The 22,004-nt window shown below is 28.1% G+C and overlaps 4 protein-coding genes across 7 annotated transcripts; 2 read left to right on the top strand and 2 right to left on the bottom strand.

The window, feature by feature from the left end:
* Positions 1-339: 339 nt before the first annotated feature.
* LOC143154220 (odorant receptor 13a-like) lies at positions 340-2,416 on the top strand. The gene is made up of 9 exons (XM_076326137.1): positions 340-763; positions 844-996; positions 1,081-1,267; positions 1,352-1,490; positions 1,618-1,684; positions 1,748-1,847; positions 1,936-2,040; positions 2,115-2,270; positions 2,357-2,416. The coding sequence occupies exons 1-9, from the start codon at positions 585-587 to the stop codon at positions 2,414-2,416; spliced, it is 1,146 nt and encodes a 381-aa protein (XP_076182252.1). The 5' UTR covers positions 340-584.
* On the bottom strand, positions 1,398-14,543 carry LOC143154248 (serine/threonine-protein kinase ATR). Of its 2 annotated transcripts, XM_076326194.1 has the most exons (40): positions 14,361-14,543; positions 13,913-14,115; positions 13,660-13,830; positions 13,446-13,603; positions 13,227-13,376; positions 12,967-13,165; positions 12,761-12,900; positions 12,105-12,673; positions 11,883-12,047; positions 11,320-11,811; positions 11,074-11,251; positions 10,752-10,997; positions 10,558-10,674; positions 10,356-10,478; positions 10,030-10,277; positions 9,733-9,954; positions 9,470-9,644; positions 9,275-9,401; positions 9,068-9,192; positions 8,834-8,994; positions 8,602-8,762; positions 8,308-8,501; positions 8,153-8,237; positions 7,927-8,072; positions 7,749-7,865; positions 7,534-7,673; positions 7,248-7,472; positions 6,915-7,175; positions 6,608-6,833; positions 6,362-6,546; positions 6,101-6,300; positions 5,855-6,027; positions 5,653-5,796; positions 5,431-5,588; positions 5,112-5,343; positions 4,909-5,047; positions 4,720-4,834; positions 4,479-4,632; positions 3,923-4,159; positions 1,398-3,845 (listed from the first exon to the last, which is right to left on the bottom strand). In XM_076326194.1, the coding sequence occupies exons 1-40, from the start codon at positions 14,402-14,404 to the stop codon at positions 3,663-3,665; spliced, it is 7,488 nt and encodes a 2,495-aa protein (XP_076182309.1). In that variant the 5' UTR covers positions 14,405-14,543; the 3' UTR covers positions 1,398-3,662. The 2 variants fall into 2 exon arrangements, with proteins under 2 accessions (XP_076182309.1, XP_076182310.1); XM_076326195.1 differs by lacking the exons at positions 1,398-3,845; positions 3,923-4,159; positions 4,479-4,632; ... (1 more) ...; positions 4,909-5,047; positions 5,431-5,588 and having other exon boundaries at positions 5,193-5,343.
* Positions 8,490-16,887, top strand: Hmg-2 (High mobility group protein 2). Of its 3 annotated transcripts, none has more exons than XM_076326197.1 (7): positions 8,490-8,624; positions 15,100-15,216; positions 15,300-15,480; positions 15,552-15,831; positions 15,910-15,991; positions 16,085-16,300; positions 16,393-16,797. In XM_076326197.1, exons 2-7 carry the CDS (start codon positions 15,126-15,128, stop codon positions 16,527-16,529), a joined length of 987 nt encoding a protein of 328 aa, XP_076182312.1. In that variant the 5' UTR covers positions 8,490-8,624; positions 15,100-15,125; the 3' UTR covers positions 16,530-16,797. The 3 variants fall into 3 exon arrangements, with proteins under 3 accessions (XP_076182312.1, XP_076182311.1, XP_076182313.1); XM_076326196.1 differs by lacking the exon at positions 8,490-8,624 and adding an exon at positions 14,711-14,942 and having other exon boundaries at positions 16,393-16,887; XM_076326198.1 differs by lacking the exon at positions 8,490-8,624 and adding an exon at positions 14,711-14,942 and having other exon boundaries at positions 15,312-15,480; positions 16,393-16,798.
* Positions 16,048-21,700, bottom strand: LOC143154250 (protein MMS22-like). Its single transcript, XM_076326199.1, is given in 19 exon segments — positions 16,048-16,198; positions 16,956-17,009; positions 17,078-17,266; positions 17,336-17,538; positions 17,609-18,214; positions 18,288-18,482; positions 18,556-18,652; positions 18,718-18,946; positions 19,026-19,266; positions 19,333-19,491; positions 19,578-19,753; positions 19,814-19,911; positions 19,976-20,223; positions 20,303-20,500; positions 20,569-20,682; positions 20,769-20,954; positions 21,026-21,179; positions 21,248-21,382; positions 21,457-21,700. Coding segments are annotated over 19 exon segments (3,498 nt in total). The 5' UTR covers positions 21,672-21,700; the 3' UTR covers positions 16,048-16,197.
* Positions 21,701-22,004: the final 304 nt, after the last annotated feature.

Genomic DNA, 22,004 nt, shown 5'->3' with positions numbered 1-22,004 from the left:
TTTACTTGAAATAAAATTTAACTGTAAGAGCAGTCTCTTCTCATAAAATATATTATAGCAAACTATAGTTCCCTTTTAAAAGCACACCTTTGAGGATATATCTAGTACTCCATAGCAGAATCATGATATGTAAATAATATATGACCAATAGGTAGTTTCAAAAGCAACCTGTCATTGTATTAAACACATTTAATGAACTGTTGTACTGGTGAAATGGGTGGTTTACGTACAAGTATCTATTTTTATTTAATTGGTTTAGTACAAGATCAAAGTATAGAATATTGTATAAAGCTAATGTATCATTATGTGTTTAATAATTGATACTAATGATCAACTACATTAAATTCACAAAGTAACCATTTAAAAGTAAGTGTTCAGTACAGATAGAATTAGTGTAAAATATTGATGAACTCAAATTGTTTAAGGTAGCAGTTGTATTTCAATGTTATTAGTTATTTGGACTATTGATTCCACAAGTCATTTAACGTTGTTTGCTTCAGATAGACTGTGGTAGACCAAGTATAAAGTCTTTAAAGCACAATTACTTCAACAAATCATTCCTTTTATAAACGTTAAGTATAAATATGACAAATATTGAAAATTATATATTTATCAATCAGTTAGTTCTCAGGTTGATGGGACTTTATCCAATAAGTATTGCGAGATATGTTATATGCATTAGTTGTATTATACTTATTGTTATACCTCTAATAGCACAAATTTATAGAAATTGGGGAAATTTAAATATTTTTTTGGAAACAAGGTTTGAATGTATTTAAAATAAGGCACTTAATATTTAATATAAATAAAAACTACAAGTATAAACTTTTTCATCATTTTCAGTTCAGTCTTACTTACAATTTCACTTTCTGTACTAAAATCATTAATTTGGATTTTTAAACGAAAAAATTTGGAATTTTTTATTAATTTCATGTTAACAGATTATTGGAAAATAGTTAGAACTGATGTTTTCAAACACCTGCAAGAATATGCAATGTAAATAATGATTACTATTGAAAAGAGTACTATTTAATAGTTTTTAATTTTAAATAGATATATGTAAAATATATGTATTTTCAGATATGCTAAAAACCTTACAAATGGTTATTTGTTTGTGATATTTAATTCATTACTATTTTTCTTCAGTTTACCTATTATTGAAACATTTATTACTATAATTCAACATTCAACTAATAATTTAACAGAGAGGAATTTTCCATTTGTTGCATCATATCCTTTGGCTTTTTATAGTTTTCCTCTCTACGAGGTATTATTTGTATTATTTTTTATTTCTGTTCCAAATGTGATATAGTTTTAAATTTTAATCTAATGTACAGATATATGTACATAGATTGTATATGTATCTCAAATATTGGCAACAAGTATCTGTGGTCTTATGATACTTGCAACTGATACCCTAATTGCAACTGCTTTACTTCATACATGTGGACATTTTAAAATTCTTAAAGAAAATTTAAAGCAACTAAATTCAGATATTTATTGTGTATATATGGTACATATTATTTATATGCAGTTCTAACTTAATATAATAGAAACATTTAACACAATTTCATATTTTGTAGGGAAATAGTTTAAAAAATAATCCAAAAACAATAAATGAAAATTTGTACAAAATAAAGATTCAAGTGGTACATACAATTAAGCATCATCAAATACTTCTTTGGTAAGTCAATTTAATGTATATAAATGTGTGTCATTATTTCTCATCTATTTTAATTATAATCAGGTTTTGTGAAAATATGGAAAAGAACTTTCATTTAATGCTCCTTTTGCAAACTATGACCAGCAGCCTTATAATTTGTTTTGTCGGATTTCAGGTTTCTACAGTAAGCATAATTTTAAGATTTCTAGAAATTATAATGAGGTATAAAATAAATTACAGTATCACATCTGATACACATTTTTTGATTATAGACATTAATGGAAGAATCTAAATTAATAAAATACTTCTCTCATTTAATGATGGCACTTTTTCAATTACTACTATTCTGTTTTCCTGGAGACATTTTAATCTCTCAAGTAATCAATTTCATATGAAATTCTATTATTTATAACATATATATTTAATTTTCAATTATTTTTTATTATGGTAGAGTTCTAGTATACATAGAGCTGTATATTCTATACAGTGGTACAAATTGCCAGCTTTTCTTAAGAGTGAAGTGTGTATGATCATGTTACGTTCCCAAAAATCTAATTACATTACAGCAGGAAAGATATATGTGATGCATTTAGAAAACTTTAGTTCGGTAAATGTTTTATTATATATTTATGTAAAAAATGTATAAAATCTTTATTATAATCATATGTAGACTTTATTTATATATATTTGCAGACACTTAGTAATGCACTTTCATACTTCATGATGCTTCGAAGCTTCAATTCAGGAACTTAAGACTTAAGAGTTGATTTGTGTAATTTTAAATACTTAATTGAGAACCATACTATGTACAAGTAGTAGTTATGAATTGACAATGGGGCAAATGCCTAGGATACTGAATCACTATATGACAACCTGCATTTTTTTTTAAATACATTGAATTAAATACATGAACAATAAACTATTATAACTTATCATAAACAGTATTTAATGCTATGATCAGCTGTGTTTACTTTTTAAATATAATAAAGTTCTTTTTTAGTCGAAACTTGACACGTTTGTAGATATAGTCATCAAGTTTAAAATGTAGCATTATAAAGGAAATTATTCAATAGTTTTTTAAATATTTATGATTAAAGTTTTATTATTGCCGTAATTACGAATTTATTTCAAATAATTACCGAGTATTGTTGTGGTCATAATCATAAATATTTCACAAACTATTGAGTAATTTCCCTTATAATGCTACATTTTCTTGAACCCAATGACTAAATCTACAAACGTGCAAAGTTTTAACTAAATCAATGACCCAAAAGACTCACACTTTCCTTGTTAGTCATTTCCGTCACTTTTTAGAACTTTTCATACCGAGTGAACTACAAGCAATTTTCTATTTTGTGATTATAAGATTGTTTTAATTGGAATGTTGAAATTCTTACAATTAAAAGGATACCAAATACAATTAAATTTTAAATTAGACAAGCAGAGGCTAATAAACCCTTCTTGGATTTATAGCTAACTGCAATTTAGAAATAGTAAGTGGAGATCACATATCCCTGATATAGAGTGATTGATGATAAATATATAACAAGTTTTTCTGCAGGGCCTAATAATCAGGTAAGCAATACATACCTAGCTAACGTTGAATTAAGGGCAAAAAATATATTAGGGTACAAAATACATAGAAATATAAAATAGATGTTATAATACAGATATACTTAATTGTATGCAGTTGAAACTTCTTAAAAATGACTAAAATTCAATTTCAGAACAAAATATATATTATCTTATGTTTGCTATTAATTGAGCATGACTTGGATAGTCAAATAAATTTTGAAGACATAATTTTTAACTTTGCTAATGTTAATGCAAGAAGCTTTAGTATATGTAAACATATTCTATAGAGTGTTCTGCAACAAGTAATAGAAACTTATTATAAGTTATGTAAATTACGAGGAATTTGTCAAAGATACCAAAATTGTAGTTATGGCTTTGCATACAGGTAGTAATATATTAGATATTTTATAAATGATAATACTCATTACATGTATGCACCCCAACCAATATACATTTGACAAAGATTATCTATATTTGTTGCTTCTAAAATCAGATGGTTAGTTTGTCCTTCAATGCTAAGATTTAAAGCAATATGTTCTAATCTTTTCCCATGAGATCGAATCAAACCTTTGAGTCGTTGTTCTATATTTTTTATATGTTCTACAGCCTAAAATATTTAATGTTGTATTTTAAACTGTCCTAATCTTAATAACTGAATATATTATAACGTATATTGTATTTTACCTTTTCATTTGTTTTTTCACTACCTTCGCCAGTTTGATTCTTATTCCAGCTTACAAGTGGATCATATACAAATGGAGTAAGCACACTTAACAACGTGCTACTTTGTTGTCGAAGGACCCTCATAGTTATTTCACAAGCACGTCTAAATGGTCCTTCAATTTTTAATGGTCCCATAGCATCCACCATATTATGTGTTAAACGAAATGGAACACGTTCTGGCCAGTCAAACTGTTCTCCCTGATAATTAAGATTTAATTTTACAAAAACTTATTTGTTATAATCAGTGTATACAGGGTTTTTGACAATAGGATTCGATTCCTTTTACACATATTTTCAGCAATTAATAACTCAATTACAAAGCCTTAACGTAATTTCGTCATTCCTGATTTTGGCACGTAGAATCACCCCTTAAAGCTTTAGACAGCTGTTGCCAATAACTCAACTGTATAGACTGTTTTGCTTATATTGTGTTTTGTTATTTTCAATAATTAATAAAAATTATCAATGTATTTAAAACTGCCTGCTACTAATTGTTTAATCGTAGCTTCATAAATACCCTATTAAATAAACAATTGAAATCCACGTGTACAGAATCTCCGCATTTAGAATCATATAGTATATTTTCTCCATGACGATCTCCAAGGCCAAGAATATATCCCACCATGGACATTACTGCTGTGGTTCTAATATACGCGGTACGTGCTTCATACCTATATTGCAAGGTTTTTTTGTTTCATATGTGTTGTATTTAAATGACAAATTTTATTTGTATTTGGAGTATTAGTCACGAAACTTACCATCCATAAGGATCAGGGAATGTAAGGCGAAACCAGTCTCCAAGAACCGAGGGATGTCGTGGTAAGAGTTGTTCTAAGAACATCTTCCTTTTTTTCTCTAATGAATCTTTTAACGCTGAAATATAACAAACGGATAAGAACTACGTATTTAGTTAATATTTACTTTTGCATAATGTTATCTGTACTTACTACATAACATATTTCTAAGTTCCCTCTTTGTAATTGCAATACCTCTTTCTTTATATAAATTTATTATAACAGGTCTAAAACCAACTAGATTCGGTACCCATTCTATTAAACCACATTCTTCATTTAAGGGTACAACGCTCTACAATGTAAATAGTTTATTGCATTAGAGAATAATATTATATTTAATATTTCTAAAAACTTACGTATGTTCGAATATATAATCTTCTTTGACGTGATTCTGGATCATTTTGAAGATACTTATTTACAATATCATTGAATTCCATTAATCTAAAGTCTCTTCGTAAATCGTCTTTTGGCTTACACATAAAAAGATATTGTCTACCATCTGATCCTTTTAAAGCAATACGTCGCGGTCTTTGAAGAGACGGCATAACGGCTACACTCTCTTCTATTCCAGATATATTAACCCAATTCCTGGAAATTCATGAATAACGTTATTCTATTCGTAATAAATAATATATGATGGGTATTACGAGTACTATTGTACAAAATTATACATACGATGAAAATGGATTGTGATTTTCCAATGATACACCCTTAGAGGGTAGATGAAGTTGCCTAAACTTGGATGTCGGCATCATAATTGAACTAAATTCTTTACTTGAAAGTAAACGAGGAAGATTTCGCGATAATTGACTTACTGTAGTATTCATAACGCCCTGTTGTAAAATTATAGGTACATAATATTTTATTTATTTTATTGTAATATATTTTATAACTTACATCTGGAATTGCTTTGTTGGATAATTCAATTAATCTCTCCCATAGTTTATGAAAATCTTTAATAAGTTTTGTCATTTCACCAGATTTAAGTTTGGAATTATTGAGAATTTCCTGACAACGTCTTTGGCGCGCAGGATAGGAAGACTGAAAAAAATATTTTAAATCAAAATTTATTTAAAGTCTTTATAGTTCAAAAACTTACATTAATAACAGATGCCATCATCCATAAACAATATTGAGGATATGCATAAATTAGCTTTACCACTATTGTACAAAGAGTATTTTGCACTTCTATAGAAGGATGACATATTCTAGATACGATTTGACTGAATGCTGTCAGCCACATAAATATTGGCAACCTCTCTTGATATACTTCTATACAATGGAAAAATTATACATCGCTCAATTTTTCAATTTTAAAATTTCATTTTGACTAACAAATACTTACCCATAATTTTTGTCATTTTTAATAATGCGTCACGTCGAAGTTTATCAAATTCTTGATTACCATATGGACCAGATCGAGATGTTATACGAGAAGCAAAATCCAACCATATAGTCAACATTCTTGGCATAGACTGATGAATATACTTACAACCATACTGAAGTGACTTCCCGTAGAAATTCATAGCATGTACTTGTAAATCTCTAAAAGTATTATATGTTAATAACATTATTTTTATCCAAATATCATGTAGATGATATTTACCGTCCTCTTTTATCTTTTTCATCATCAATCATTCTATCTATAACAGACTCATAATATTGTGCACAGAAGAGTAAACTTTTTTCCCATTCTCTCCAAACTTCAATAGCCTCCTTGTAATTTATAATGTTAGCATCGGTATCCACGTTAACCGTTTCATCATTATATTTTGCATATAAAAGTTTTGCCTAAAAATGAATAAAAATTAATGTTGTTTTCTGATAGTGTGCTCTGTTTTTTCAAACAAACCTTTGCGCATTGCTTCCTTTCTTCTACACACTCTATTGATGACAAAGTTTTATAGTATGAAGAGGGTTGGAAACAACTGGAAAAACATCGCTTTAATGTTGTAAAAGCATCTTCCTGGCATCCTTTTTGCCAATATAATTGAGCCTGTTCTATGTAAAGTTGTTGTAGTGGACATGAATCACTAGCTGACAAAATATACATATATGCTTGTTGATGTAATCCCCTCCTGAAAAAAAAAAAACGTAATTGAAATACACAATAAACAAATAAACAATAATTAGTATTTCTAAATATTATAAGACCATACTTCCTTGCAATCTTGGCACTTTTAAGCCAAATTTTGCCGATTTCTTGTTTAAGTACAAAATTTTCTCCATTATTAGTCTCCTTCTGTAACTGAACTGCTAAATCTAACGTAGCTCTACGCATACTGAATACAAATTCTACTCCACGTGAAGCTCTGACAAGTTGACCACGTTTTTCCCACTCTTCAAATATCAATGGAAGTTGCTCTATATTAGTCAGCATAGTAGAAACTGCTTTATCAAACTCATTTAATATATGTAGCCTATTAGTCAAAGAAATTATAATAAAGTATCATTCTTTGAATTCCAAGTTTAATTTTAAATATTAATCTTACTTCATAATGTAGGAATAACATTGCTGATAAGCTCCAGGGCGTGAGGCATCCTCTAGCATTGATACTAGATTTTTTTTTAATGATAGTAAATCTGGTTTCACACCCTTCTTGAAGTCTTCAAGCAATGTGTGCTTTATATTTTTTTGTGAAGTATCATCAAGTCTAGTAAAATGTGCCAATCTCCAAAAAGGTTCATGTTCAATCATTAATGGCTCTAACTCTGGCCTGGAGTATAATTTTTCAGAAATTAATAGAGTATAATTGTTTAATATCTATGTATAATTACCTGCTGCTCAAAACTCCTTTAGTAATATGTTTTGCTGTAAAAGGTTGATCAAGACCAAGATAACATTGAATCATGCCTTGCAAATATGTATGTTTTAAAGTTTGCTTTTGTGCTAGTCTTTCATAACATGTAGCTGCATCCTATGTATTTTATAAAAATTTTAAATATATGAATACCAGTTGATTCAATACTCTTAGAAACAAATTGTATCATACCTGAAGCTGTCCATTAACTTCATGAGCTAAAACTAATTGTTGAACTGTAGGACTATGATCTTGAGTAGCTAGTATACCAGATATACCATCTGGTTCATCCAATTGTGCATATATTTTCTTACAGAAAAAGTAACCACTAAGTTAATTTTAAAGTTACATTAATGTAGAGTTTACTTACAGCAAGTAATCCACCCTCCAATGCTTCTGATAATCCTTTATTGGAAGAAGCCATATGTTGCTCTAAATACATTAGGGCCCTATGATATTCTCGAGATTGATAACAACCTTCAGCTACGACTAACGTATCTAATTTTTTGCAGAAGTCTAATTGAACATAAAAAGAAGATATATTAGAAGTAATTGGTAAATATCTTGTAGTTAATAATTTACATTACATGACATACTTTTTACTGCTTCATACTTATGATTACGATTTAATCGTTGTTCCCAAAGCCATCTTTGCAAATGATCTAATACTGAAAATACGATCTGTCCAAAAATTATAAAATAAATAATTTATTGCGCAATATAAATATTGCTTTCTAATTTATGTATGTACCTGTGCACAACGTGTGCGTCTGGTCTCTTCAGAAATTCTTGTATCATCTGCCTTTACACTATGTCCATGCCTAAGTGGTCGATGACGCGATAATTCAGGATCAAGTGTAGGTTTTTTCCTAACATCAATTATTGTCAACATTTCCTCTCGTATTTTTCTATGTTCTTCTTCCGTGCCATTCGTTACTATGTATGCTGGTGAAAACAAAATGTACATACGTATACGCACGCGTGTGTTTCTACGTGTGTACGTAAATAAAAGTATTACTAAAATAATATTATTGAAATTACTTACATACAACATGCAGCAAACAAAATGTGAGTATTTTTATATCTCGCTTAAGAGCTAATTTACACGCACGTAATACACTGTTGAGTGTTTCATCGTAAATATTGTTAAACATACTACAAAGCCAATTATAAGCCCAATTTTCAACGGAAGAACCGGCTTCAGAACTGAAGAAATAAAAAATATACATTTAGTAAAATACTATATATAAAACACCATACTCAAGTTTTCTATTTACCCATAAATAGGATGAGGAAATTTTTTATCATCACTGACTGCTGCTATCTTGTAATGTGAAGTTAAAAAGGGAGAAATAATCTGCCTCATAGTTAAAGGTAGACCATTCCACAATGTACTGTTTTTACCTTGAGGTGAAATATCATATGCTTTTAAAATTTCCTAGAATCATATGCATCTTTAAAATTACACATACATTTACAATAGATGGCTCATAAATTATTATATTCCATACTTGGATAGCAAGTGAAAAACAATCCATACTCTGACTGCTCTTTTGCATTTGAAATGCTCGTACATGTTCAAAGAGTATAGCACAGGCAAATTCTTCATTCATATCAGAAATAAATTTACTGTCATCTACAATATTGAAATTGTGTTAGTATGAACAATGAATAACTCTATTTATATAGGGATATTCTCTCGTTTTGTAATGACATACCTCTGGAAATAATTCTACGGGGTAGAAGACTTGGTTCAATAGCACCCAATTCTCCTAAACATTCTCCATATAATAAGCGAATACATTCATCTGTATGCTGACACCCAATTAATAATGTATCCAGTAACTAAAACATTGATAATGATTAATACATAATCAGTATATTTTTTATTTAAAAAAAAAAAAAAAACGTACAGCAACTATCAGGGGATGAATATCCACTGTTTCGCTTAAAATCATTTCATTTAGTTGACTACGGTGTTCTGCCAAGAATTTTTGTAAATATACCAAAGCTCTAATTCTTACTTCATCTGTTTCATGAGTAATTCGTTTAAGCCATAATTTCAAATTTGCTTCAAAACCTTTGGGTCTAAAATATATAATATAGTAATAAATCATATAATATATAATATAGTAAATATATTTAACAGATACAAAAAGAGATATTTTCTGTATACTTGACTTGCAAAATGCGTGCTTTAATTATATTTGAAATATCATCAGGAACATTTATATCATCTACGAAAAATAATTCTGCAATGTGATTGGAGTTTTCTTCATTACACTCAATAATAAGGAACTTTAGCATTGCAATTATTTTTTCTGGATATATTTTTAATAATGATATTAAAGACACACATATAGTTGGTAATAATGGCCCAAGTTCTTTAATAGCTATGCTGAAACATGAAGAAAAAAAAAACAACTATATGCTTGTAGAGTGAATTATGTATATTCACCTTTGTTTTACATACTTATGAATAAATGCATTCCATGCATCACATACAAGAGGTCCAAATCCTGGTCGCTTAAATTCAAGTGAAGTTCGTAATGTTGCTAGGATTTTATATCTTAATGGTGTTAAATATTCTGCACCCATATAACGCATTAACGCAGCTAATGAAGCAAGGGCAGACTGTTGTGTATGTTCATCTGACTTAGATCCAAGTTTTATGTCAAAATTTACTAATATACCATGTAAACGCAAATTCAAATACGATTCCTATAAATAATACAAACATACTAATCTTAAATTTTATGTTTCTTTTGCAAATAAATACTAGTAAAAATGGAAACTTACAATTCCTTTTTGTGTAATAAAATTTTTTTCTGAATTACTGTCATAATCAGATATAATTTTTAACAATCCAACTATCTTTTCAGGAGATTCATGAAAATATAGCATCAATTCTTCAAATATACCCTAATAATCAATTTGTAGAAAATATTAAAATTGAATTTTAATAATGCAGTAATTATATTTCTAAACTTATTTGTATTACCATAAATGATTGCTTTGTTAGGAATGATAAATTCATCTGTGTGAGTCTGGACACTACTCTTAAACATTCTGTAGCAGTTCCTACAGGCATATTTAAAAATGCATAACTGCAAATATACTGAATAAAAACATGAATCATTACTACACAGTTACAGTAAAATATTAATAAAATTTCTATAAAAATTAAATACATACTGGAAAATATTCTTTTAACATTTGTTTCTCATCCATACTGATTAACTCAGATATATCAAACAAAAGAGCTTTTGCATTTGGCACAATAACAATGAAAGAAAGTAAAAAGCAAACTGCATAATGACCATCTTTACGCAATAATTGACGCGATCCCTCGTATCCAATGCACTTTGCAACACGATGTATCGATGTCGCTATGTTGTAGGAATGATTTATAAAATTATGGACTGCACATTGTACAATAAGCTAAAATTAATACAATATATTACTTGAAAATACAATTTTATAATTCATTTTAATGTTAGTAGAGTTATTTGAATACCTTAATAAAGTCTTTTTTGTACCGGACATATAATACTTTGGGAGAAATATTTAAGAATTTGGCAAAATCAGTATACGCAGATGTAGCAAATGCTACTGCTGCTGGAGATGATGTTGAATATAATATAGAAATGAGAAATATATTCAAAATTCGCCTCTCAACTATATACAATGGAATACTAAAAGTAAAAAATTAGTAGTTTATATATCTTATTCAAGCTGAATACTTTAGTTATATTTAACTTACCTTATCAAATTTCTTGCTGTAATAAGTAAAGTATCATGCAGAGCATGATTTGAATTTTTTAAAGCTTTCATAAGTGCATTTGCTAGAGTATTAATTAGTAAATCAACAAATTCGTCTAAAGAAACAGGCACTTCATTTTCTACAGAAATTACAGATTTTGATACTAAATTTATTTTATTATTTAATATTCCTTTTACTGCTGCAGCAATATTAGAACGAATTATAGGATTTTCATCTTCCATGTATAAACACCAAGTTTTTGCTATTTCATTGTCATTAAACGACTTTATGTGATTTGAAAAAGAAAGAATATTTTCAGAAATACGCAAACGTACTGACACAAAATCTGAAGATAATAAACTATAACACTGACTAAGGAGGTAGTCATATTTGTCTGAGATATAGTAAATATTAGAATTGCTTTCAACATTGCTTTCAAAAGTGTCAGCACAACACTTGCATTGTATTGTCCACTTTATAGTATCTAATTCTCTGTTAGGAAAAACATTTTATTCAATAATCTATTCACTAACAAAGTGAATTAAATAATTGGTTAAAATTACCTTACAAACTCTGCATGTCCTGACAAATAACAGCTTATTTTGCCCAATACAATTACAAGCGTTTCTTGAACTTGTTCATCTTTTGAATTTAATGCAGTTTGAAGAACATATTTTGAAATATCATCCAATTTTATTTGTTTGTTCTTTAGAAGTAGGACACTATTCCTATAAATTTTTATATTCCTACAAATATATATAAATTTAAAAAAATAACATACTTACAGTAATGCTCCCACTGCTAATTCAGTTTTACAATTTATTATACAATGATTTAATATTTTTAATCGCTCCATTCCATTACCAAATTCACATAGAACTTCAAGACATTTTAACATTGTTTCAGTATCAAAAGAACCAGCAACGTCTTTCACACAATTATTTATTATATCCACAGGAATTTCTGTTTGTTGAGTAAATGGTAATGTTAATAGTTTCTGAATTAAATCTTTATTTGACTCATTGTGTGCCATCATATGAATGAGACATTCAAAAACCCTTTTTCCTTGCTGACATTGACCAGAGTTTAAGTTTTGTAAAAGTATCTTTAAAACATGATCTAAATCAGTTTTGTAAAAATTTATTTGTAATTTTAATTCCTCCAGCCAAGATTGTAAAATACGTGAGGCTTTCAAAATATACATAGTTTTTTCCAACTTTCCTGTTTGTGTTCCAGTTATTAATTCATTTCTCAATAAATTCCATAATTCACAGTCATCACTGATTAAATTACTTGTACTAACAGTGTGTTTAATATCAGTAAGAACACAATGAATAAAAATTATAATAAAATCCTGTAATAACTTTATATTATTACTTTGTATATTATGTAAAAATATATATACTAAGTTCATAATCATGTAATTTTAATTGGTACAAACCGGACAATATTCAAAATATGAGACAAACTTTTTTGCCTCAGAAAGATTACAGATTCTTGGTTCTGTGATAAAATAGTGTCTAATTTTTTTACATATTACTTCTTTCAGTATTCTTGTAGGCTTAAGGTTAGCATCATACTCTAGACATTAATTTTTAATTTATTATACAAAAGTAATAAAAAATATTCATATTTTAGTTTACTTACGCATTAATTCATGAATTGTAAGATCAATGACTTGAAAGCACAATTCGATAGTATTTGAAAATATTGGTAATGACTGAATGAATTCAGTGAGTTCTTCTATAAACAGGCATAACTCATTTCTTGATAGTTCATTCAAGCCTAACCATGTAGGAATTATTTTAACAATCTCAATAACATAGAGAATCAAACATTCAAGTTCCTTAAATTAGAAATATATTTGTTACTATGTGTAATTTAACATTTACTTGGAATATCCTTACCTGTTCATTAATTAAAGAAAATTCCATTAATTTTACACAGAGATTTAGTGCCATAAACTTTACATTTGGAACTGATATGATAATTACTTTCAATACTGTGTGTGAGAGTGCTTTTTTATCCCAAACTGAAACTCCTGTCTTTGCAATAATCTAAGAAAATATAGTTTTTATTAGATTAATATTAAGCATGAAGATAAAATATAGAAACAGACAAATTACTTTTAATATAGACATTTGTACTAATGGTATATCAGAATACTTTATTGTAACAGGAAATGCTTGCAGATCCAAATTCTCTATAACATTTCTTTCTGTACCAAATTTAGCTAATATAATTTCATCTTCATCTCCATTGTTCTTATAAAATTCTGATATTTCTGAAAGTTATAATGTCATTAAACTTTGAAAATTAAGTATTATTCTGAATACATACCTTGAAGAATATTCATATATTCAATACTAATAGTTTCAAACATTGTGACATGATGTCTAGACAATATTCTAAGCATGCAAGCTTGTATCTCTATACTGTTAACCAAAATTTCATTGTTTAAAGGATCTCCAACAATGTAAAACATTGTACCAAACAACCAAGTAGTAAATGCTGTAAATACAACACAATATACATGTATAAAATACAATTAATTAAATTCAATTAATATTTGTATTTGTTGCTAAATGTCTACCAGCATATTGACGTTGCAACACTTCATGTTGAATTCCATTACTAAATGGTGGAACTAAAACTGTAGTTAAAGTAGCAGAACCTTTAAGTATTGATTCTAAAAGGGAACAAAGCATTTGTTCTGCAGTTGCATTTTTTAAATCAGAGAATATTGCAATTATAGGACTGTTAATGAATTTCCATACAGAATCTGCCACTGTTATACTGAAAAAGAATTATGTTATTACTTAATTATTATAGTGTAAACATTCTTAAATGTAGCAAAAATTACATAAAAAATATATAAAATAATGAATTAGATTTGGTAAATAAAAATTTTCATTGATAAATTCTTGTAACATGCTTATTTAAGTACTTGTTTACGTTTAAAACAGATTTTTACTTCTTAAGTGCGTGTCAATTCAACTAAAAAACAAATTGATTTTAACAAGTTACGTAAAATGATTTACCTGTTACTATTTTGCAGAATAATGGAATTGTCATTTACTTCCATGTTACATTATTAGTTTTCGGGTATTATATGAACTACGTAAAATAAAATATTTAATCGCAACAATGTAAACTAACTGTTAAACATTGCGCGAAATGGTAAGGTCTGTTTAAAGATGATTTAGGTTGATTTAGATAGTGTTCTGTCGCATTCCGTTAAATAAATGTGACCATAAATCGCCACTTTTCATTCGTTGACAGTGTACTTCCTTTAGCTAGAAATCTAGGGTTTCGGTTCAGCGGTAAAATCATCAACTTTGAATTAGCATCATTTGAATCCTTCACATGAAAAGTCGGCTTTAGTGTTTATGCCAACCAAATGTAATGATTATGTATTTTGGTCGATATATTATTTCTGTTATAAACAATTAATTTTTACGAATACAATACACGTTACAATCTAACACCGGTCATGATTTACTGTAGCATTTCGTTTGCATTCGGTTGCAGTAGTGTTGTTGTTAACATATTCATTGCTTAACCTAATAGACTATCATTGCATGAACCTATGTGTTAGGTTCATTTAAAATATATTGATTACAGTAAGTATTAAATATTGCAACAATTAACTTTTTTTACACGCGTGAAATGATATTGTATTCTATATAACCTTACAAGTAATAATGCACAATGCAGCTATTGCTTTGAATCTAAAAGAATCAGTTATAAATTTTAGTTTTAATCAGTAAAATCTTGCAGTAAAATAAAAACGGACATCATAAAAAATGAGTGAAAGTGCACCAGTTAATGATATGCCTGAAAGCAACGGTGGGCCAGAACAACCAACTTTTAATGGAGAAACTGAAGATCATACTAGTAATTTGAATTCCATTATTTTATAAATGTATAATTATATTTAGTTATTTATATGTGTAAAAGAATAATAATTTATTTATTAGACAAATCCCCAGGGAGCGCAGAGGATAAAGCACCAGATTCTGTATGTGATAATGGAGTTAAAAAGAATAATGCTTCTGGCGTTGGAAGTAATACCACTAGTACAACAAATAGATCAAAAAAACGTAAAAAAGCTCCAAGAGATGCCACTGCTCCAAAACAACCCCTCACAGGTTACTTTAGGTATGCTTTTAAATAACTAAGAAAAATATAAGTACAATAAAAAGAATACTTTTTAACAAGATATAACATAGGTTTCTGAATGACCGGCGAGAAAAAGTAAGAAGTGAAAATCCAACACTATCATTTGCTGAAATCACAAAACTCCTTGCATCGGAATGGAGTACATTGCCTGCAGATCAGAAACAGCAATATTTAGATGCAGCGGAACAAGATAAAGAACGTTATAATCGTGAATTTAGTGATTATAAATTGACAGAAGCATATCGTTTATTTAATGAAAAACAATCCCTAGAAAAACAGCAGGAAACAAAAAAGGAAAGAAATGGAACTGATGTAAATTCTGAACAAAATGTATGATATTTGCCATTTACAAATTTGCAAGCAAGTACATTGTTGTTATCACTGTTTTAATATTTCTTTTCTTGTTAGGATATTCAACAAGACAAAGATAATGATTTTACAGGCTTTGATATCCCCATTTTTACAGAAGAGTTCTTGGATCATAACAAAGGTAAATGACTAGTTTTTATATTTTTATTAAAAAGTTATTTATAAATTCATTTTATGTTTGCTGTGTATTTACAATATGCTTATATGTATCCAGCATGTGAAGCAGAATTAAGGCAATTAAGAAAAGCTACATCAGATTATGAGGCTCAAAATGCTGTTCTTCAACGACATGTGGACAGTTTGTATGCAGCTGTAAATCGTCTGGAGTCTGAAACAAATCAGCAACGCACGACAAATCAAGCTTTACAACGTCATTTGGATTCCCTTCGTTCCCAATTAGCTGGTTGTTTTGCCACAGTGCCTCTTTCAGGTTGAATTTACATATAAAATATAAAATATTGTGCACGCAAAATGCGTTTTTTGCATTTTAGACAATACAAATTATTGTATGTTTATTTTTAGGCACACATGAAGGTGCAACGTTACAAAATATCGATAATTACGTCGAAAGACTAGAATCATTACTAAATGGTAATGCTGAGCAATCTTTACGAAACGCTGTGCGTAGTGCCGTATCTCGCCTTGAATTAATTGGATGACGATCGCCCCCCGGTAGTGCAACTACTACGTCATTAAAACATCATCGTTCAAGACACTCAATTCGAAAATAGAGGAAAAAAGTGACTGTGTTGTTTTTTACATATTTTGTAAAATACAATTTTTTCTCTAAACCAGAAATTATTCCTTATGAATCGGTCAAACAAAATTGCATATACTTCAAAGCTTGAAAATTACAACGTATCTGTACTATATGTAATATTATCTTCTTTTCTGATTCATAGTTTTATGTTTATCTATTATTTTTTAGGTGAGTATAATTTATACAATATAATTTCATGCAATTGTTTCCATAAACGCAGTTATCCGTTTATACAGTTTAAGTATACGTAATGGATCTGTAGCATAATAACGAAGTATCATTATGATACTATTCACTATTTATTAATAAATTTTTTTAAACTTACTACCGATTTTCTTTTATGTTTTTCATAGCAATTTGAAGTTGATTCCAGGAATATCTAAAATTTAAATAAAATTTGTATAATAGTTACACCTTCACGAAGACAAATTTTCACTATACTCTCACCTTAGAGATGCCGCGTTTGGACGTCGATTTCTCTCCAAGTTAATTAAGGTATGTTCCATTTGTGGCGATAAAAATTGTACTATTTCGATCTTAATTGGTAAAATTGATCGTAAAAATTCAAAAGTATTATACTGATTTGTTATTAATGATTTTTGGACAGTATCGGATATGACATTGTTAAACTTTTCCCTGAAATTGTTGAATCCATAAAATATATTCTGAAAATATTTGTGAAACATTACAAATAGAATTACTAACTGTAAAGTATGGTCTTCTTTATAATATGAATTCCTGACAACATTAGTTATGAAGTCTATAGTGTATTGTTTATGTGGGTGATGATCATGAATTTTCATGTAGCCGCCAATAATATAAGGTGTACAAATTAAAATTATATATTCTGTTACATGATATGCGTAATTCTTTTCACTTTTGAGTAGACTTTGTAAGAATATCATTACCTGCATTAAGAACATGTATAATTATAACAAGTGTTATAAAAACTGTACAAAGAAAGAGAATGGTACATACAAAATAAAAGTGTTTATGCATCATGTTGTCACTTGAAATGGTGAAAAAATTTGTCATCAATATTTCGAATACCAAACGTAAAAAATCTGCTTTGGCATCTCTGAAACACTTTAGTAATGAATCAGATACTTTAAAATTATTCGTATTATTAATTGGTGTTATTAAAAGTGGCATGTATTGATTAAAGAGATCTCTTATTAGTATTTGAAGTGATATATCACTTTTAATATTGAGAGCTTCTATTCCTAAAAGTATCATGGAAAATGTCTTCTTCCCCAAATTTTTCAAGAACAAATTGTCCAATGGAAGAATAGTTTTATTTAATAATGTTCTGAACATATTATTTGGTTGATTCTAAAAATAAATCAACATTTAATAGAACGTACTTTTAATTATACTGTATATGCACATAAAGCTCATTTTGATACTCGCTTTAGAATATAGTATTGTAGAAGTACAAAGAAATAATGTTCCAATACATCTATATATCCAAAGAGCCAATTCTGAATCTTTAGTTTCTTCGGTAATTGGTGCAAGAATCCATTTTTCTAAATGATTAAAATACAATTTCCATTTTGCATCATATTGAATTCGTTCTTGTTCAGACTGAAAAAAATAATTAACATTTTATAACTGACGTTAATTTTTATACTGCTTTTATAATATTGTAGATGTGTACTTTCAAAGTATTTCGTTTCTTCATTGAATACATTATGAACACTAAAATGGATTCATTGCTATCTTGAAATTCTTGAATATCGTGAGGTGTCACAAAAATTTGTTGTATTTCATTCAGTTGTAATATATAATTTTGTATAATTGTTATTTTATCTTCATTTGTATCATGACCAATAATAGAACATTTTATCCATGCCTAAAATTCATGTATGATATTAAAATATCATTGTTTCAAATTCTCTACTCACGCATTTTGAAACTGTACTGACTTGTATAAGTATTATATCAAAATTTCTTATTTCTTTCTTTAGTGCTTGAACTGCTTGTTCCTGTTCAAGTATTAAAACCAAATAACATCTTGTGATTCTAAAATGCAATTTTTACATAAGATATTTCATGATTATAATATTGGACACAATTTGTGGTATTACCTGATATCTTTTACAATTACAGATGAAGCAAAATGTTGAAATAAAGACATAGCTGAATGCTTATACTTTTTTGCTGTAACTGGATTCCTTAATGCTTCTAAAGTAAATAAAACAGCAAGTTTTGAAACATTCTGATACTGATCTCCAGTCAGTACAGGATCAAAAACAAGTTGACGCACTCTACATGCAACATAACACCATAATGCATTGAACATTTTTTCCACATTATCTATACATGACAGATAAATCAATTAAAAAAAATGGAGAAGAAAGAGTCGCAATTATTACACAATTAGAAAGCAACAAACCTGAGTTGGAGGAATTAACAGTGAAAGAGACACATTTTTCAAAAATTTCAATTAACACCTTTATTATTGCTCTGACCATTTTATTTGGACATTCTAGTAAATACCGATCTATCCAACCATCTAACAATAAATGTTCTCCTAATTCCACTCTACTAGATGACAAAATTATACTGAACACATCAACAAAGTTGACCATCATTAAACGGGAAGTATCATCTTTACGACAACTTATTGCATTCACCTATGAGTATGATTGAAATAAATATTTAAAATATTAGATTTATAAAATTAAAATTTTATACCATACTGTATCTATGTAGCAAGATGCTATATTTGCAAAATTCAGTCTAAGATTGCTATACAAAAGAAGAACAGCCAGTTTTCCTTTCCAAATTAAACTATATCTTTTACTATTTTCACTATTGTATTCCTTTGTTAGTGGCAAAAGATCTAGCATTACTGAACACTATAAAGGGATAAAAATCATGTTTATTATACAAAAGAAAAACATTTTGAAGAAAAGAGATTTTGATAAATTCATGTAAAACTTACTACATTTGTGGTATCTCCAGTAACAGCTAATGTTAAAAACAATGAAATGAAATTATACAAGCCAGTTAAGGAAAATTCTTGTACTTTGCTCTTAGAAAACTTTGAATAAATACGACCTTTAATTTGATTCCAATATTTTGTATCATTGTTATTATAATTTATTTGCAAGAATGATCCTGTAATATATATTTAGAATTAATATATTTACAAATACAATTGTTCCATATAATACTTACCAAGTAAACGTAAAAACATTCCATAACTAGACTCTTTAGTACATTCTATGTTATTAATTCTATCCCTTACTTGTTTAAGAATATCCATAGCAGTTTTCCTATTACAAATCATTTTACATATAAGTTATATTTTAATTTTATGGTATTATGTGTTTCACTTACTTTTCAACTGATAAAGTCCAAGGACCAGATGTCTGTAATAAGAATGGCTCATCTAATCTTTTATGAAAGCAATCCCAAAGGAGAGAAATTATTGCAACTCGCGGTTGCCACCAATTAGTAACAATAGTATTTAATAAAGGTATCATTATGCATAATTCTTCATCAATTTCATCTCGTTCGCCATCTTTCCCACCTTTAGTGACATATGTTTTCAAAATTTTTTCAAGTTGCTCATAATTAGATTTAATCTTTAAGAATATAAACAAATAGTTAATATTATTTAACAAATGTCTACTTGAACAGTATGAAGAAAAAAAGTGCAATTACCCTTGAACATTTAGATCCTAAATATAAACCATCAGTATTGTACCCATATAAAAGTGAAAGATTGTAAATTATCCAGAGACAGAACAATTCAGAATGTTTACAAGGTGCCAAGGTATAGTTCCAAGATTGTTGGTTACTGTTGGATACATTCCTATTTAATAGTCCATTAATATTGTCATTTACATAATCCCAAAATGTCTGTGAACATATAAATGTTTTAAAGTTATAGTAAAGAATATATCAATAATAAACTTTTAATGTAATACCTTTGATTTTATTCTTTCAGACAAACTATCAATAAATACTTGAAGTATAAGCCACAATTCACGAATGCAGGTACAATTATATGGAGCTTTTTGTTGTATATTTACCAAAGGTATCTAGAACTTATAACAAGATACATATAATAAACAAATATGAATGTTTATTCACATATTTTTAATAAAAAAAATTTTCACTCTTTTACCGTTTCAAATATCTTTAATGAAATATGAATGAGATCGTTAATAATTATTCCCTGAATGTTTTCAAATTCTTGTAACTGACCATCCATTGAATACTGATGATATATACTGCGTGTATAGACTAATGATATAAAAAGCCATCGTAATTCTATGTGCATATGATACATATGATATTCTGGTTGTTTACACTATAACACACAAAAATTATATTAAAACTATAAGTAACATTATATTAAAGTACATATTTCTTCATACAAACCTGATTGCCCAATTTAGAAGGTGCATAATGAAATGTGGCATCAGGAACATTTCTTAATCTACTAAGAAAATGTTTTATGGTAATAAATAATAAATTAAACTCTTCTTCAATATTTTCATTTATAAGTTGCAAAGATTGAAGATCCCACTTAATACTGCAATATTTGTACTATGAAAAAGATATTCATTAAAGAAGATGGATTTAAATAACAAATTATCTTACCTATTTAAATATATTCGAATATATAAAATAAATTCGCATACAATACGTCTTATATAATAAAAATCAACGTCATCTGTCTTAGAATTTAAGACTTGATTATAAGTCTCATACCTACTGAGTATTTTCAATTGCATGCTATAAAAATGTGAAAAATAAACATTAATATAAACCAAAATAATTAAAATATCCATACATAAAAAACTTCTTACGTCATGCATTTAATAAAATGTTTTAAATCTAAAATAGCTGTTGTAGCAGGCATTGTACAATTAAAAAGTTGTACATCCACATCAGACAATGGATAATTATCTTGTGGGTAGAGAACATTATCCACTTCTCTACGTAGAAATAAACTCTCCTTGCTTAATTCCCAATCGTTGGAGTTCACCTTTCCATTGCAATTAAAAGTTAAACACAAATCCATCTGTATAATACTATTGGTGACAAGATACAAATCATTAAATAGAAAAGATTCTTTTAATAAAAAATTTGTTATTCTTTTTTTGTATTTAAAAGTAGAAATTAATTACTAATGAAAGTTGCACTGAATTGCATTGAATCTTCTTATAGAATTACGAACTTTCTTTATTATAATATTAAATACATGTTAGCAAAGAAGAGCAGATGCTTTTCCCCAAGTTTTGGCGGTCTCTCGAAAGTGCCATCTATAGAGGTCACTATGATGCATACGAATTTTAAAATAGGAAATTATAATTCACATTATAATATCTATATTATTCAATTATCTTAGACACCA

This window comes from Ptiloglossa arizonensis, chromosome 14 (assembly GCF_051014685.1).
Source record: "Ptiloglossa arizonensis isolate GNS036 chromosome 14, iyPtiAriz1_principal, whole genome shotgun sequence".
Lineage (NCBI taxonomy): Eukaryota > Metazoa > Arthropoda > Insecta > Hymenoptera > Colletidae > Ptiloglossa > Ptiloglossa arizonensis.
This window is presented reverse-complemented; position numbering and strand designations above follow the sequence as displayed.

Coding starts and splice junctions, on each gene's coding strand:
- LOC143154220 (XM_076326137.1), top strand. CDS start 585: ATGACAAATATTGAAAATTATATATTTATCAATCAGTTAGTTCTCAGG. Junction 764..843: donor AATATTTTTTTGGAAACAAG/GTTTGAATGTAT, acceptor CATCATTTTCAG/TTCAGTCTTACTTACAATTT. Junction 997..1,080: donor CACCTGCAAGAATATGCAAT/GTAAATAATGAT, acceptor ATGTATTTTCAG/ATATGCTAAAAACCTTACAA.
- LOC143154248 (XM_076326194.1), bottom strand. CDS start 14,404: ATGGAAGTAAATGACAATTCCATTATTCTGCAAAATAGTAACAG. Junction 10,479..10,557: donor TAACAAAGCAATCATTTATG/GTAATACAAATA, acceptor ATTGATTATTAG/GGTATATTTGAAGAATTGAT. Junction 9,645..9,732: donor GCACGCATTTTGCAAGTCAA/GTATACAGAAAA, acceptor TATATATTTTAG/ACCCAAAGGTTTTGAAGCAA.
- Hmg-2 (XM_076326196.1), top strand. CDS start 15,126: ATGAGTGAAAGTGCACCAGTTAATGATATGCCTGAAAGCAACGGTGGG. Junction 15,217..15,299: donor AGAAACTGAAGATCATACTA/GTAATTTGAATT, acceptor TTTATTTATTAG/ACAAATCCCCAGGGAGCGCA. Junction 15,481..15,551: donor CCCCTCACAGGTTACTTTAG/GTATGCTTTTAA, acceptor GATATAACATAG/GTTTCTGAATGACCGGCGAG.